The sequence below is a fragment of the Acaromyces ingoldii genome, assembly GCF_003144295.1.
Source record: "Acaromyces ingoldii strain MCA 4198 unplaced genomic scaffold FA10scaffold_9, whole genome shotgun sequence".
NCBI classification, from domain to species: Eukaryota; Fungi; Basidiomycota; class Exobasidiomycetes; order Exobasidiales; family Cryptobasidiaceae; genus Acaromyces; species Acaromyces ingoldii.
In genome coordinates, this window is record NW_020290255.1 from 202,417 (window position 1) to 216,452 (window position 14,036).

Sequence of the window (14,036 nt, forward strand, 5' to 3'; positions counted from 1 at the left end):
GATCATCACCCAGCTGCTTTACGTCAAGCTAATCGATTCGCACACCGGCTTCAAGACGCTACATATAAGGCAGCACCGCTGCTGACTGAAATCAGGCTAGAAGAGACCATAGGGTGCATACTTCCAGATCTGCGACCGCTGCCAGTACCAAACGGGCAGCAGGATGTATCGAACGGGGAGCGGCAGACCGAGAAAGTTCTTGTGCTCTGCTTGGGCACGGTTTCAGCTCACTGAAGAGGACATCTCGCACGTCTGGCTTCTCACCTCCCGAAGGCGTGTGCACAGCAAGGAATGGCAGGTCCAGAGTCGGGTTCCCAATGCTGCCTGCCTCCTTGCGGGCCACATCGTTGATGTGTTTGACGTCCTGCGCGCTGAGATGCTTCCGGAGGCTGACTGGGTCGAGCAGCTTGTTGACCTCGTCGTCGAGATGCTCAAAGAGATCCTTGTCGGCGGCCTCGAATAGGCTCACAAGCCGTGCAGACGAGTACGTGGCGGGATTGGCCTTCCATGCGGCCAGCGCGGCCTCCATGGCGTCAAGATGCCGATGGAGCGCCCGGTGCTGCTCGATCTCAGACTGGTCAGATCTTCTGCGTCAGCCAGGTCCAGCCATGTACCTGCAAGCGAAAGACATGAATCTCTACCTCTACGTAGCAGCCTTTCTCTTTGAGCCGTGGAAAGATGGCTTTCTCCTCCACGTCGTGGTGGTGGCTCAGCAGCTCTACCCATGCGCCTACGTAGCCGAGCCAAGCGCTGAGGTCGCGCTTGAGCTCCGCTTCGTCCCTCTCGCGCGCCACGGCAATGATCTGCTCGTAGGCCACCCGGATCGCGTTGTGGATCCGTTCCATGCCATACTGCATCTCTTCATGGGGGTCTTTTGGCGTCATGGTAAGTCGGTGTTTCTCTCAGTCCTACCTAGAGGCCCGCCCCTCTGGCGTTATAAGCCTTCGTTCTGGCCTCGCTACAACCGCGACGCACGGCGTTCAATTCCCTACCGGCTCGGAGTTGAGGCTTGCATGAACTGGTATGCTGTTGAGCACATCATGCCGCGGCATAGCGCGGTATCCCACGCCGCGGCGCCAACGGACGTAAGCTTCGCCGTGTCTCCAGTCTACGGACGTGTCACCTCCTTATTCAGGCTGGCTCGATCTCTCGAGGAATAAGCAGGCTCTGCGTGCTATTGGCTCTCTCTTGATGAAGATGTGTGCTCAGCGTCACGACCTCTGCGCTGGCTCATGGTCAGAACAAAGATAAACAACGCCGTAAAGACGTGTGTCTCCTCTGAAGAGAACACTGCCATTCATTGCCATGCCTTTCAGTCTTGAGGACCGCAACGTCCTCATCACGGGCGCCTCGGGGGGGCATTGGAGCCTAAATTGCCAAGGCGTTTGCGTCACAGGGTGCCAATCTCGTGCTCAACTACCACTCTGCGAACCAAAATGCAGAGGCACTTGCCGCACGTTTCCTGGTGGTGCAGATTGGCGGCTGCTATGGAGCGCTGATGTGTAGCGTGGGAGCAGTGCCCCTTCCTTCATGCCTGAATCGATCTCTTAGTCGGCGGAGATTAGAGGCTGCCATATCTGGCCCAGGTGACACTTCATATCTCTCTACAGAACAATGTCATGTCATGCACCGATAAGCTCAAAGGTTGCCTCTCCTCATAGACATGTCGGCGTTCTTCGGCCCCAAACTGTGGGCACAGTGTTGCTCGACCGTGGGCATCGAGAAGAAAATTATCTTGCTATGGCCGGTGCCGAGCGCACTCTGCTGCCTACTACGGCCGTAAAAGGAAGGCTTCAAGCGCGAAAGTCAATACAGAGAGAACACCGACAATCGTAAATTAGAGCGCAGGTTAGACTAAGAATTGCCTCTTTCCACACACAATCCAGTGTGTGTACAATTACAGCATACACAAGTCACCGCTCGAGGCCCTTGTCCTGGTTAAAACCACCACATCTTTGATCGTCCACGAGCAATTGTATTTGGAGAGACGATGAAGATTGGAATCATAGGCTCGGGTTTTATTGGCGGCGCTCTTGCGCTCAAGCTCAGTGCCGCTGGTCACCAGGTCAAGATTGCCAACTCTCGCGCGCCCGAGACCATTGACGCAAAAGCCCTCACAAGCGGAGCTACTGCCGTCTGGGCAAACGAGGCCGTTCGAGACGTCGATGCCGTCATTCTTTCTGTGCCGCTTGCGAAGATCGGTTCCGTCGCTCCTCTTCTCGCCGATCTCCCCAAGAATGTAGCAGTCATCGACACTTCGAACTACTACCCACATCGGGACGGCAAAATTGACGAGCTCGAAGCTGGGGAGATTGAGTCGCTCTGGGTCTCCAAGCGACTTGGAAGGCCTCTCGTCAAAGCGTGGAACGCTATTTACACTGCGTCGTTTGACACGCAGGGAAGACCATCGAATGCCGTCAATCGAATCGCGCTGCCGATTGCGGCCGACAGCGAGAAGGAATTCGACATCGCGAGGGAGCTCGTGGACGCTACTGGCTTCGACGCCTATTACTCGGGACCACTTTCCGAATCATGGCGCCAGCAGCCAGGAGCGCCCGTCTACTGCACCGACCTCTCGCGGGCAGAGTTGCCTAGCGCACTGGCCAGTGCTAAGAGGGAACGACTGCCAGAGCTACGAGACGCGACCATCAGGGCCTTTGTATCGCACATGGAGAGCGAAGGTGGAGAGCTCACCTCTGAGTGGACTGTTGCGACTTTCCGGTCCATCTCTGCAAGGCAATGAACCATAGTTTCCCTCTTCTTGTTCTTGTTCTCCAGGCCTGCTAAAAGGCGCAACGGGCTCTCGAGGCGGAGGCTGAGACTCGTTTGGTAGCCGGCCCATACACAATTACTAGATTGGTGTTTGGCGCCTACCGGGAACAACACTCGATGAAGTACTCGGCAGGGCGAAAAGAACACGTGCCAAATAAGGTTGTGGAGGGAGGAAAGCTGGTCCGGCACTGTCACTCCGTCTGTCCTGCTCCTGCGCTCCTGCGCTCCTGCTCCCTGCCTCCGCTCCGAGAGACGACCAGGACATCATGACATCGCGCCCACCCAGCCAGACAGCACAGAGCGCTGCTCGAAGTCGTGCCGTGCACTGGTTGAGAGAGGAGGAGCCCAAGGTCCTCAACGACTGGGTCGCGGCCAAGCTCCTCGACTATGAGACGCCTGAGGACCTGCTCGCAGCCTATGACGCGGCACCCTCGGCGCGGCTGCCCGGTGCCAGCAACCTGTTTGCTGTGCGCAACCGCTATGCGGAAGATGAGTTCCAGAAAGCACATGCAGACCATGGCTGCGATCAGTACGTCGTCATTGGCGCTGGCCTCGACTCGTTTGCCTATCGCAGAGCAGACAGCTTCCCATGCACCATCTACGAGATCGACCATCCGTCATCGCAGCAGTGGAAGCGGGACAGGCTCGCACACGCGGGCATCGCCTGCCCAGCCAATCTCTGCTATGTGGCCGTCGATTTTGAGGAGCAGGAGGCGTCGCTGGTGGCGGCACTCGAGGCGAATGGATTCGATCGCACGAGGCCCGTGTTCTTCGCCATGCTCGGCGTCAGCCAGTACCTCACCCTGGCGAGTCTCAAGAGCCTGCTCAAGGCGATTGCCTCGGCTTCTTCGGCGCGGTGCACGCTCGTCATGGAGCGCGTGCGGCCCATTGAGGAGGGCCATCTCGAAGGACCAGAGGCAGAGATGATGGAGCGTCTGCTTGCAGCCACGACGAAGATGGCCGAGCCTTGGATCACGTTTCTCGATGAACCGCAGACGGACGCGGTCTTCCGAGAGGCCGGCTTCGACAGCATTCATCATGAACTTCCGTCTGACAGCATCCGTCGCTACCTTCAGGGTAGAAAGAACGACCAGATGCCCAAAGTCGCCGCACTGGTCCTGGCCTCCACCCGCGGGGCTTGATGCGCAGGTCACCTCTACTTCATCCGCTCCTGATAGATACCCTCATACTGAGTTATTAAAACGACAAGTCAGAGTGGCAAATGCACCTTTTCAGCATTCGGAAACCCGAGATACAGAGTAGAATGAGATCATCACAGCTTCCCTGTGGTGGATAGAATGTCAGCGGGAAGCGAGATCTCGAGCTGACCCCGCTTGCACACACCAATCAAGAGGTTTCCGAGCATTTCCCTGGCCGTGATGTAGGCCGTGACTGCCAGGGTGGGCAAGTCCAGCGTGCTAAAGAGCATGTCCGACAGTCCAAACGGCATCATGGGCGGGATCCAGCCCTGCGACAGCTCGAGCGCCCAACAGCCCCCACCTTGGGCGTCAGGTATCGCATACTGCTTCACGTGGCCACGGGGCAGGTGGTGCTGCGAGCCCGGCCCGTAGACTTCAGGCTCAAAGGCACCCGCACGGAAAGCATGCTCCTGGCCCACGAGAATGTGAAAGTAGTTGTCGACCTGGGGAGAAGCGCATGAATGAGCACTGCTTCGTATCAGCTGTTGTGCCACTCACAGTGTGGCGCCCCGTGTGGCCCTCGGTGCCAATTGGCGTACCAAAGAAGATGAGGTACTGGGTTATGAAGCTTGTCTGAGCCTTACTTCTCAAATCCTGTCAATGATTGCTGGCCTCTCACCTCCGTGATCGATGCATGGATGATGTACATGGACCCCATCGCTCCTGCCAGCTCTTCTGTCATCTTGCCACTCTGTATGCCAAAGAAAAGGACCGCTCACCGCCAGCATTGTTGAACATCCATTCGCTCTCGTCCTTGATGCTGTGCCTGTTGAGGTACTTACTCAGCTTCTCGTCGCTGTGGAGCCGCGCGAGAATGTCGTCAAAGATGGCCGCAGTCGAATTGTGATTCTGCGCCAGAACTTCCCGAGTCATCGCGTGCAGCTTCGCCGGCTCAAACACGTAGAAGCTGGTCTGGTGGCGAGAAGAGAAGAACAGGACATTGAATAAGCCCCTACGGTCGCACAATCGGACGAGGAGCAGGCTGGAAACTCACCCGGACGCGGTCGAGCGCAGCAACCATGACGGCGAGGGCGACAAAAAGGAAGCCGAGGATGGGCAGGAGGCCAGGGGTAAGTCCCTTTGACCTGCTCTGAGAGCGCTTGTCCCCCGCGATCACAGCGGGCGACTTGCCGAGCGAGTCCCTGGACATGTGAGACATTGTTGATGGTTAAGAGGCCAGAAGAAGCGGAAGGTGAAGAAACAGAACGCGGACACAGAGGAAAATGAAGTCATACGATTCGCGCGCATAACGCGTAGAGCACCATTGTCTGCGTCGCAAGTGGCCGAGCTTTCTGCACACGGTCATTTTTGCACAAGAGCAACAAGTTGCCAAGACTCGCTTAAAGACTGCCGAGTACGCTTTACGGTAGCAGTGGGTCGCGCGGCCGGTCCGCCTTGTGGCTTGGTCTCCTTCTTAATTCCAACGTCAGGCTGGCCCGCATTCCCCGTGCAGGCCTAAAAGGTGAGGGCGATCTGCAATTGAAGCGCCCTCCTCGCACGGCAGGTGATGCCCTCGAACCCCACGCTTCCTGCCAGCGACACATACGGACCTTGAGACCGGGCTCGGCGAGCAGCCCACCCTGGTTACCGTCGCTTGTTGTGGCGTTAATAGGCGACCTTTGTGTGGGCTTCTGGCTTGACTGAGAGTAGGAAAAGACAGTCTGAGCTCCCAACGCATGCATTGCGGCTTTGCACCAGCTTGTCACGTTGTGAACATGGGTCAGCATTGCTCTCGACGGTACGTATATTGCCCACAATGAGACGTCAGACGGCCAAATAGTGCTGTGCTATCTAGTTCCGTGAGGTTGGCGACGGTGGACGTATACACAAACTGACCGGGAGAAGGGAAGACGGCTACTGTACATGCTGCCGTGAATATGTCGTTTGCTGTGCCGCACATGCTGTCCTGAGCCCAGTGGATCGCGTGCCCTCGACCAAATGTGTGGCGGACATAATCGAGCCAGACCAGGTCGCCATAGCAGATGGGGATGAGAAAGGGAACGGTACGCCGATGACTAACATTGTCGTCGGCGGTAAGCGATGCTTTGTCGAGCGCTAGTCCGAGAAGCAGCCGGAGAATGTCAGTCCACCGCAGGGCTCTCGTCTGGTGTGCAAACTTGCTGTATTGCGACCCTGACGTGGAGGTGCCGCTGTCGGCAAAGAGCGTAAACGAATAAAGCTGGAGGGAGAGCAGACCAGGGACGTCATAACTGTCACAGGAGGCGAAATCCTGGAGGAGCAACAGACCCGAATTGCCCCGTTCGGCCCACATGTTTTCGCGCAAGACCGCTCGGCGGTTGACGTAATCGTGACGAGGGACGTGAAAGGGCAAGTCTTGTCGAAAGGCAGAGGCAGCCGGGCTGGATACGACTTGGGCAATGTAAAGGCATGCTCTACGAAGTTCCAGGTGGGCGTCGCTGCTCATCGAAAACAATGTGATGTAGGACATCATCTCCGCTTTGTCGGACTCGGTCGTACTTGAAGCCTGCCTCTGTGAGTGCAGTCGCCCGTCGTCGTCTGTGTGCAGATGGTCGGGCATAGTGCGGGCCTCGTCCCATTCCCAGGGGTGGGTGTAATCTTGTATGATCTGGAATAGTTCCTTGTCCGAATAGCCGGCACGCCCGAAAGAGACCAAGAAGACAAGAGCCGAGGCCGCCGCTTCTATTTGGGGGTGTCGAAGTTTGTTGAGCGAGCAAAGGATTGGGGATTGGTGCCCAAGAGCGGCCAGGATCTGACTCGCTCTGTCGAGGCGATCGTGCCGCGTCCACAGAGCGCCGCATGGAGACGCTGCGAGGCGATGGAGGATATACTGCCGGCTAAGGTCGCCTTTACACAGATACTGTCTGCCGCAATCATCTCGCAGGCATATGTTGCACACCGTCGACGGTCGACTCTTCGATGATTGAGAATCTCTGACTTCTTTCTCCTTTGTTGTCAAGTCTGCCAGCGTTCGTTGCGCTGCTGCTACTTGGTCCTCGCTTGCCACAGACGGCAGCTCAGAACCGTCTGCCGCCATTGGCGAGGTCTGCTGAAGGCCGGATCCAATGCCCTCTTCCTCGTCGGGCAAGTAGGACCTCTCTTGCTCCTCGTCCCAGACCCAGGTGCCGTAGAGTCTGGCGGCGCTGCGCACGTGCTCTGTGACCGACGCTCGATTGTCCACACTCTGAGGTGATCTTGAGAGGCTCTGGTTTTGCCCATCCGTGAGGCCGAAACCTTGCAGTTGTTGGTGGAGCGACCCTGTGCTGTTGTTGGAGCCGTAGCCATCACTGGCACTGCCATCGCTGTTGCCTTTTCCCCACGACGAGCCAGAGGCGGAATAGCTTGCATCGCTTCCGCTGTCACGGCGACAACTGCCACAGTTGCACTTGTCGTCGGCATTGTCTTTGAGAGACATAGTCGCATTGAGCCGCCTCCTCTTGCGATTGGAGTAGACCATAGTAGGAAGGGCGATACGCATGCACGTCGCTTCCAGCGGGGGCTTGCCACTCAGCAGGTCCAGGCGAGCCGTCTTGGGACTTTTTAACTCTTTCTCGTTGACGTCATCAACGATCTCTTCCCAGATCCGGTCGTCGATGTTGTGCTGAAGCATGTCACGAAGGTATTGTAGCGCGGTGTGGGCCGAAGTCATCGGTTCTGCCTGGTACTTCGATCTGGAAGGAGACGGGTGTACGAGGAATTAGTGATGGATTGTGTCAGGAGGAGGGTAAAGATGCGCACTGGGGAAGATGGTAAGCGGCCCAACCAGTGCACATGTCGTCTTGAAACCAACCGTGGATTCTAGCTTCCGCCCAGCTACCGTAGAAATCTTTGCCGCTCAACCTTTCGATGCGCACAACCCACGTGGGAACCGGCTCTTCATGGAAGCCTTTCCTGTGGAGATGCTGCTTCCTGGTCCTGCGCTGATAGAAGTGGCCCAGGGTCTCGATGCTGTTCCTGTAGCCGTGCTTCAGGTACTGCTCGGGCCATGTTTTGCTTAGCCAATCGTAGAGGCGATGATATTTATGGTAGCTATCAGCGATGAGTTGTTCCTTTGTTTTGGCCTGACGCGCGAGTTCGCTGAGCTTTGGGGGGCCTATTGCCTGGCGCAACCTTCCATGCGCGCTCGCATGCTTTCCATCTCGATAGCTGGCGGTAGAAGACGACAATTTCCCCATCGGCTTGCCTCGCGGAAGAGTTTCGTCGGTCTTTGGAATTGCGCTGGAACTGGCAAAAATCGGATAATTGAGGGTTGCTGTCACGATGTTGGCGCCAGGCTTCGGAACTAGATCCCAGTCTGGTGGGGCATCGGAAGGGCGAGAGTGTGTAGATGCTGCTTCACCAGGTCCCCCAGACGGGGCCTGCTCACCTAGAGCATGACTGGGATGGACTTGCCGATGCTGGGGCGACAAGGTGTCTACGTCGCTTGTGCTCGCTGTCATCAGCCCGACTCCCCTATGTGGTCCAAGTGTCGGTGACTCAAGAGCCGGAAGAGCGGGGCTGTAACTGCCTGCCTGGGCGCCCTCTGAACGGTATCTTTCGACGTTGTCTGATCGCCAGCTTTGGCCACCAGGACCGAGCTGCAATGTGTCGAAGGTCGTCGTCGCAGAAACGATGCCGCTTCTCCCGGTCTCATTGTTTAAAACGGCATTTGCGATGCCCGAGTTTGTTTCGTGTACTCCCTGCTCTGGAATCCCGATAGACAACATGCTTTCAACGTCGCTGTAGTCGAGTCGATCGTGCTGCAAGTGGGAATCATCTTGAAACCCTCTTTATACATGCTGGGACTGGAGCAGGCCGTGTTTCCCGCTCTGTGCTTATCGGAGATTACGTCTCCCCACATGCATCTGAGTCTTCAAAGCTGTGACAAAACTGTGAAAAGACGCGGAACTTGAGTCGGATGGTGGTAAGCATATCTTTAATCAGACAGAGCCCTGGAATAATGCAGGAACAAGATGCACAGTGCAGCAGCACAACATTGCACAGGACAGGACAGTGCTGAGATGCTGGACTCGAGCGCGTCCGTCTTTACATTTTTGAACCCTGTGCTGTACAGGGCAAAGCTAGTACAGTACAGTGGAACTGTGCTCTACTGCAGTACTAGCGTACTTGTACTGTACTAGCTGTACTGTACCATAAGCGTTGTTGCACTAGCTAATGGTGTTGTACAGTACAGAACCGGCACTTTTTCGGAGCTTGAAGAATCGTGAGTGGGCCTGGACCGACCTCAGCAGACGTCATTCGTCCAGTACAGCGCAGTCTTTCAGGGTACTATTTTTAGAGAAGGCGCTGTATCCTTTCGACATTGTCTATGATTACAACCCGTCTTGATCCGCTGGACTGTAGTACTGTACGCGAACGATTGCACGAGTGAAAGGACGAAAGCCTGCGACAGAAATCACCAATGATGCTGTGCAGTTCTTGACAGCCGCTGACTGCCAACCGTCACTGGGCTCACACAGAACTGCACAGCGTACTGACGATTGGATAGGTACTACTGCCATGGCTATAGAGAGAATTACTTAAAAGGGCGGCTCCCATCGCAGCAAAGCCAGCCCAGTGTCGCAACGTTCTACCCTCCAAGAGCAAGCATTTCGACATCTAATTCACTCAAGACAATCCATCTAGTCACGATGGCACTAGGTACACGCGGCCCCATGGTACTCTTTAGCGCGACAATGTGGATGGCCTCATCGTATCCGTCGTCGAGCTTCACTGTGATCGCATCGCAAGCGACGTTGGAGCAGCCGGGACGTACTAGGCTGTGGGCCTTGAAGATCTCCATATGGACACCGCACTGGCAAAGGCGTTGGAACATGCCGGCTTCGCGCTTGGACTTTGATCGTTGGCCGTGACCCACAGACCGGCATGTTACGCGACAGACTGATTTTCCACTTGCTAGACTCTCGGCTTCGGCCATGCCTTATACCTATACGCCTGCCATCTTTGAGACGGCATCGGCAGTTTCGCGCTCCGCTGCCGAAGGTAGTTCGACGGACTCGGCTCCAGACGGCAAGATTTCCGTGATGAGGCCACATGGAGTGGCCTATATAATAATCCTCTCAGATTTGTATTTAGCTCATGACACAGATTAACAACCACGATTCAGCTTTGTCCTAGGTCTACTACATTATCTTGCTTAAATAGAACGGCAGCTTGGGCGAGTTGGAACGTCACCAATCGAGGTCTTGCTCGTCATTCTTTCTCTGCGATGTTGGCTTGCTTCTTTGTGGTGTTGAAGGGTGACCTTGCTCCTTGTCAGATGCCGTTGAAGGATCTTTGCAATGGGGTCGCCTCTTTAAGCTTGTAGTCTGCCAATGCGCACACATCCTGCCCCTCGGCGTAAAGCGGAGTAGGTGCGCGGGAATCCCTACGGCCGTGGACACACCCCGGATCAAGACCGCGGGTTACATAGTAAGAGCGCTCTACAGTGACGCTGGATTAAGGCGGGTACAGGCTATTCCAGGAGATCAGCTACGTCGCCGTGCGATTCTCTGTGGGCGAGGCGTTTCGTCTGCAAAGGCTTGTTGAAGAAAAGGCGAACTTTGCCGCTGGATTACATGGGTAGGAGCGATGACTTGGAGAGAGCTCTTATAGAATGCGGTCTAACGAGCGTGGCTGATGTGCTTCCGCGGGCGACGAAGTTAGCGGCGTCTTTGTCGGAGAAATCCGCTCCACCTCTCGAGCGCGATTAGGTCAAATCTATCGCTCCTTGCTCCAAGATCTATCTGGCCTCAGCTTCCTTACCATCGATCGAAGAGTGCATGTGTCCCGCGTCCTTTTCTTGCCCGGATCTGACACGAACATCACAAGTCGACGCAGCAGAACTCTGCATGAAGATTCTATGGTTGTATTGCTGCATCACAAAAGTGCGCAAGACTGCTATCAATACACCTTGAATATCTCAAATTGCGCATAGGCGCCGTAAGGCTCTGCGGCCTCGTCAAAGCCGCGTGCGATAAAGAGCGTGCGGTTGATCCAGCTGTACTTCTCCGCCGTCGTCTCGAGGTTGACCTTGATTGTGATGCGGCACTCGTCCCAGCCGCCCTTTTTGTTTCCGGTCGGCTTCCTGCTCAGGACTACAGGATGCGTCAATTAGCAGAGGTGACGCCCTTTGATGAGCTGAAGCTGATACACACTGTCCCCTGTCAGCTGATTCGTCTTGAGATGCCCATCGTGGGCGACATAGATGATGGCGCCGTCGTCGGTATTGAGGATTACTCTTGCATCGAGCATGTTGTATCCCTCGTTGCCCAAGTGAACGTGATCGCCGCCGGAGAAGATCTGTCGGGCGTTGATCGCTGATCCGTGGAGCACGCCTTCTGCAATGTTGATGAAGCCCCTCTCCTGCGCTGCAGTCTTGCCTACCACGATGAGATCGTCGATGCCTTCGCTCAGCGTGAACGCATGCTCGATCTTGAAGGGCGGGACCGTGTCCTTGTGCGAGACGCTCGAAGTCATTGATTAAGCTTTTGCTGTGCCTCGTATGAACTTTTTTCGGTTTTGCCTTTTGTGTGCCTCGGGGAGGATCTTGGATGAATGGTTTGTAGAACTTCTGCCTTCAACGTTCTGGTCTCTTTATACCTCTCTGATGCCCTCTCTTGGACGACGTCATGTTCAGGAAACACTATACAAAACTTATACTACGGCCTTTCCTTTCGGACTTGACTGCTCCCTCCAGCACAGGGAGTCAGCGTACACAAGTCCGAAGTGACAAAAAGCGCGCCCTAGCGCCGGATTAAGCCACTTACGACCGCGGACTTATCGAACACGCGCTAGGGACGACGCGCTCAGCGCGCCACTATAGAAAAGGTTGAAAATGGCGGCGGCACAGGGGGACGCGACAAAGTTCACAGTCCAACACCAAAATGAGAGGACGAGGGACGCCTCCGAGTGCGAGAAAGATTGCGACACGGGCATCGGGCGAAGTCGTCCAGCTCTCCCGCACGATACGATACACGATCATCGACTCCAAATATGGGCGGGTCCTTGTCGCTATGACTGAGCAAGGCTGGACGTGCTGCATCCTGCTCGATCCAAACGTCAAATCACGCGCGCGTATCGAAGGCGGCGGCGGGGCCGCCAAGAGCACGGTGAAGGGCGGGCAGCTGAAGCAAGTGGACCTCGTCGAGGATCTCCGCCAACGTTTTCCGACGTGCGAGATCCACCGCGAACTAAATGGCACCGCGTTCGATCGGATCAGGCGATACATCGAAGATCCAAGCACAATGGAAGAAGAGGAAGTGACAAAGCTCCGGAAAGAAAGCGTGCTCTATGGCACGCCGTTCCAGATCAAAGTCTGGCTGGCCATGGCGCGGATCGGGAAAGCGAAACAGGCCACCTACGGGAGCTTGTGCCGTACGCTTGGGCTAGGCACGAACAGCTCGCGGGCCGTAGCCCAAGCTTGCGGCGCAAACCCGCTCACCCTCCTCTTTCCCTGCCATCGAGTGGTGGGTGCCAATGGGGCGGTGGGAGGATACCACTGGGGCCCATGCATAAAGCAAAAGATCCTTGAAGACGAAAGGAAGACCAGCGCAAAGTTGTTCCGCTTCGCCGCTCCGGTCTCCTGATTCGCTGCGATCGCTTCGCTCGTCGAACAATCTGCCCCGCTCCACTCCGCACCATGACAGATCTGACTTCACAGTCCGGCCCTTAGTTGGAGGCATCGTCATTCCTTCTCTTCGTCGCTTTCTTTACGAATTCATGACGCATGCACATTCAGCCGATAACATTTACTTCGCACAGTGGCAGCACACTGCAGTGCCACTGAGATTGTATATACACTTTCTCATTCATTCGCAGCTACGAGTTGATCTTGCCGAGCTTCAACAGGTTCTGGACCGAGCTTGCAACCAGCTTTTCGCCTCCTTCGCGCTGCTTGAACAGAAGCTGTGGCCCGAGAGACGCACGCGCGATCCCAATGTCGCTCAGTTCACCGAGCGTCAGCCCGCCGGGCTTGAGGCTGAGGTTGAGCCTGCCGTCGAGTTCCTTGGCGAGGCGCTTCACCTCGTCTGTGCTCACGCCTCGTTGGCTGCCTCCCCAGACGAAGACGACCGTGGCGCCCGCTTCGAGGTAGAGCTTGCCGCGCTTGATCGCCTCATCGACCGTTGATCCGACAATGAGAGCGTCCGTGCGTGCGTTGATGACAAAGTCAGGAACGCCCAGTTCCTTTGCCTTGGCTTTCGTCCTCTTGATACGCTCGACTGCCTCGCTTGTCTCCATGAGCTTGGAGGGCTCGGATGCCGTTGCTCGGATGGCGTCTTCCAGATTCACGCCCACGGCCCCCGCATCCACAATGACTGATTCAATGACGCTTTCGAGCTCGTCTCCGTATCCCTCTTGAATGTCCACCGAAAAGGGGATGGGATCTGCCTTTGTGGAGGCAAACACGGCCTTTCCGATCTCGGTGCTCAGCCGCCGGTTGTCTTTCCACGTGAGGTCGTCGTCGGTCGTGTTGGCGGTGAGCGCTACGCCATACGAGGCCGTGGCGAACGCTTGGATTGTCCGCTGCGCACCTGCTTGCCCGTTTTGCTCGAGCGCAACCTTCACGTGCGAGGGTTCGGTCACGTTGAGGAGGAGTAGAGTGCCATTGGTGTTGGACGATGCGTTGTGCAGGGCGCTGAACTTCGTCGCCAGTTGAGCCTGCACCGAAGCTGGAAGGAGTCTTCTCGCCATTCTGCCTTTGGACTGATGTCGAGAAGCTGGCCTTGTGACTGACGAAGCCCGCCCTTTTTAAGCTTTTAAGCGTCTCCGGAATCGAGCTTGAGTGGGGTTAGCTAGTGCAAACGTGCTCGCTCCTGCGTCGTGTTTTCCCCGCAGATAAACCCGTAGCGTGCATTGCTTTTCCTCCGCGGATTCAGTGGCTCGTATTTCCGGCTTCATCAGGACTTCACTGCGCTCTCGTGCAGTTACCCCTCATCGGATCGACGAGAGCGCGCGGGCAAGGGAGTACCACCTCTCAGGGGCTTTCTACTAGGTAGCGTCTGCCCCGTTTTGCAGGGCGGTCGCCACCGCTTTCAGGGCAATATTAACACAGAGCACTTTTAGAAGCAGTCGGCGGAGATTTCTTTGCAGGTCTGATCGAGAAAT

General features: G+C 56.1%; 8 protein-coding genes across 8 annotated transcripts; 3 read left to right on the forward strand and 5 right to left on the reverse strand.

Annotated features, from left to right (window-relative positions):
* Nucleotides 1-96: 96 nt before the first annotated feature.
* FA10DRAFT_289401 (hypothetical protein) lies at nucleotides 97-884 on the reverse strand (the record flags this gene model as incomplete). Its single annotated transcript, XM_025524287.1, has 3 exons — nucleotides 97-206; nucleotides 265-574; nucleotides 642-884. The coding sequence occupies 3 exons, from the start codon at nucleotides 882-884 to the stop codon at nucleotides 97-99; spliced, it is 663 nt and encodes a 220-aa protein (XP_025374011.1).
* A 937-nt stretch (nucleotides 885-1,821) lies between these two features.
* Nucleotides 1,822-2,836, forward strand: FA10DRAFT_269915 (hypothetical protein). Its single transcript, XM_025522929.1, has one exon. It carries the CDS (start codon nucleotides 1,991-1,993, stop codon nucleotides 2,741-2,743), a length of 753 nt encoding a protein of 250 aa, XP_025374012.1. The 5' UTR covers nucleotides 1,822-1,990; the 3' UTR covers nucleotides 2,744-2,836.
* A 140-nt stretch (nucleotides 2,837-2,976) lies between these two features.
* On the forward strand, nucleotides 2,977-4,276 carry FA10DRAFT_269917 (methyltransferase). Its single transcript, XM_025522930.1, has one exon. It carries the CDS (start codon nucleotides 3,039-3,041, stop codon nucleotides 3,912-3,914), a length of 876 nt encoding a protein of 291 aa, XP_025374013.1. The 5' UTR covers nucleotides 2,977-3,038; the 3' UTR covers nucleotides 3,915-4,276.
* FA10DRAFT_269918 (ERG2 and sigma1 receptor-like protein) lies at nucleotides 4,037-4,712 on the reverse strand. Its single transcript, XM_025522931.1, has 4 exons — nucleotides 4,691-4,712; nucleotides 4,591-4,634; nucleotides 4,470-4,526; nucleotides 4,037-4,414 (listed from the first exon to the last, which is right to left on the reverse strand). The coding sequence occupies exons 2-4, from the start codon at nucleotides 4,618-4,620 to the stop codon at nucleotides 4,046-4,048; spliced, it is 456 nt and encodes a 151-aa protein (XP_025374014.1). The 5' UTR covers nucleotides 4,621-4,634; nucleotides 4,691-4,712; the 3' UTR covers nucleotides 4,037-4,045.
* A 699-nt stretch (nucleotides 4,713-5,411) lies between these two features.
* FA10DRAFT_200554 (hypothetical protein) lies at nucleotides 5,412-7,657 on the reverse strand. Its single transcript, XM_025518438.1, has one exon. It carries the CDS (start codon nucleotides 7,597-7,599, stop codon nucleotides 5,692-5,694), a length of 1,908 nt encoding a protein of 635 aa, XP_025374015.1. The 5' UTR covers nucleotides 7,600-7,657; the 3' UTR covers nucleotides 5,412-5,691.
* Nucleotides 7,658-10,803: 3,146 nt separating this feature from the next.
* Nucleotides 10,804-11,550, reverse strand: FA10DRAFT_269923 (hypothetical protein). The gene is made up of 2 exons (XM_025522932.1): nucleotides 11,087-11,550; nucleotides 10,804-11,026 (listed from the first exon to the last, which is right to left on the reverse strand). Exons 1-2 carry the CDS (start codon nucleotides 11,406-11,408, stop codon nucleotides 10,833-10,835), a joined length of 516 nt encoding a protein of 171 aa, XP_025374016.1. The 5' UTR covers nucleotides 11,409-11,550; the 3' UTR covers nucleotides 10,804-10,832.
* A 290-nt stretch (nucleotides 11,551-11,840) lies between these two features.
* FA10DRAFT_269925 (DNA binding methylated-DNA--cysteine S-methyltransferase) lies at nucleotides 11,841-12,819 on the forward strand. The gene has a single exon (XM_025522933.1). The coding sequence runs from the start codon at nucleotides 11,945-11,947 to the stop codon at nucleotides 12,515-12,517; it is 573 nt and encodes a 190-aa protein (XP_025374017.1). The 5' UTR covers nucleotides 11,841-11,944; the 3' UTR covers nucleotides 12,518-12,819.
* Nucleotides 12,650-13,719, reverse strand: FA10DRAFT_269926 (Phosphoenolpyruvate/pyruvate domain-containing protein). The gene has a single exon (XM_025522934.1). The coding sequence runs from the start codon at nucleotides 13,620-13,622 to the stop codon at nucleotides 12,750-12,752; it is 873 nt and encodes a 290-aa protein (XP_025374018.1). The 5' UTR covers nucleotides 13,623-13,719; the 3' UTR covers nucleotides 12,650-12,749.
* Between the last annotated feature and the right edge of the window lie 317 nt (nucleotides 13,720-14,036).

Bases quoted from the DNA above. Each gene is read 5' to 3' on its own strand.
- FA10DRAFT_269915 (XM_025522929.1), top strand. From the start codon at position 1,991: ATGAAGATTGGAATCATAGGCTCGGGTTTTATTGGCGGCGCTCTTGCG.
- FA10DRAFT_269917 (XM_025522930.1), top strand. From the start codon at position 3,039: ATGACATCGCGCCCACCCAGCCAGACAGCACAGAGCGCTGCTCGAAGT.
- FA10DRAFT_269918 (XM_025522931.1), bottom strand. From the start codon at position 4,620: ATGTACATCATCCATGCATCGATCACGGAG. The intron at 4,527-4,590 runs GTGAGAGGCCAG...TTCATAACCCAG, and splicing joins TCCATGCATCGATCACGGAG to TACCTCATCTTCTTTGGTAC. The intron at 4,415-4,469 runs GTGAGTGGCACA...GCTTCTCCCCAG, and splicing joins GCCACACGGGGCGCCACACT to GTCGACAACTACTTTCACAT.
- FA10DRAFT_200554 (XM_025518438.1), bottom strand. From the start codon at position 7,599: ATGACTTCGGCCCACACCGCGCTACAATACCTTCGTGACATGCTTCAG.
- FA10DRAFT_269923 (XM_025522932.1), bottom strand. From the start codon at position 11,408: ATGACTTCGAGCGTCTCGCACAAGGACACGGTCCCGCCCTTCAAGATC. The intron at 11,027-11,086 runs GTGTGTATCAGC...CGCATCCTGTAG, and splicing joins GAATCAGCTGACAGGGGACA to TCCTGAGCAGGAAGCCGACC.
- FA10DRAFT_269925 (XM_025522933.1), top strand. From the start codon at position 11,945: ATGACTGAGCAAGGCTGGACGTGCTGCATCCTGCTCGATCCAAACGTC.
- FA10DRAFT_269926 (XM_025522934.1), bottom strand. From the start codon at position 13,622: ATGGCGAGAAGACTCCTTCCAGCTTCGGTGCAGGCTCAACTGGCGACG.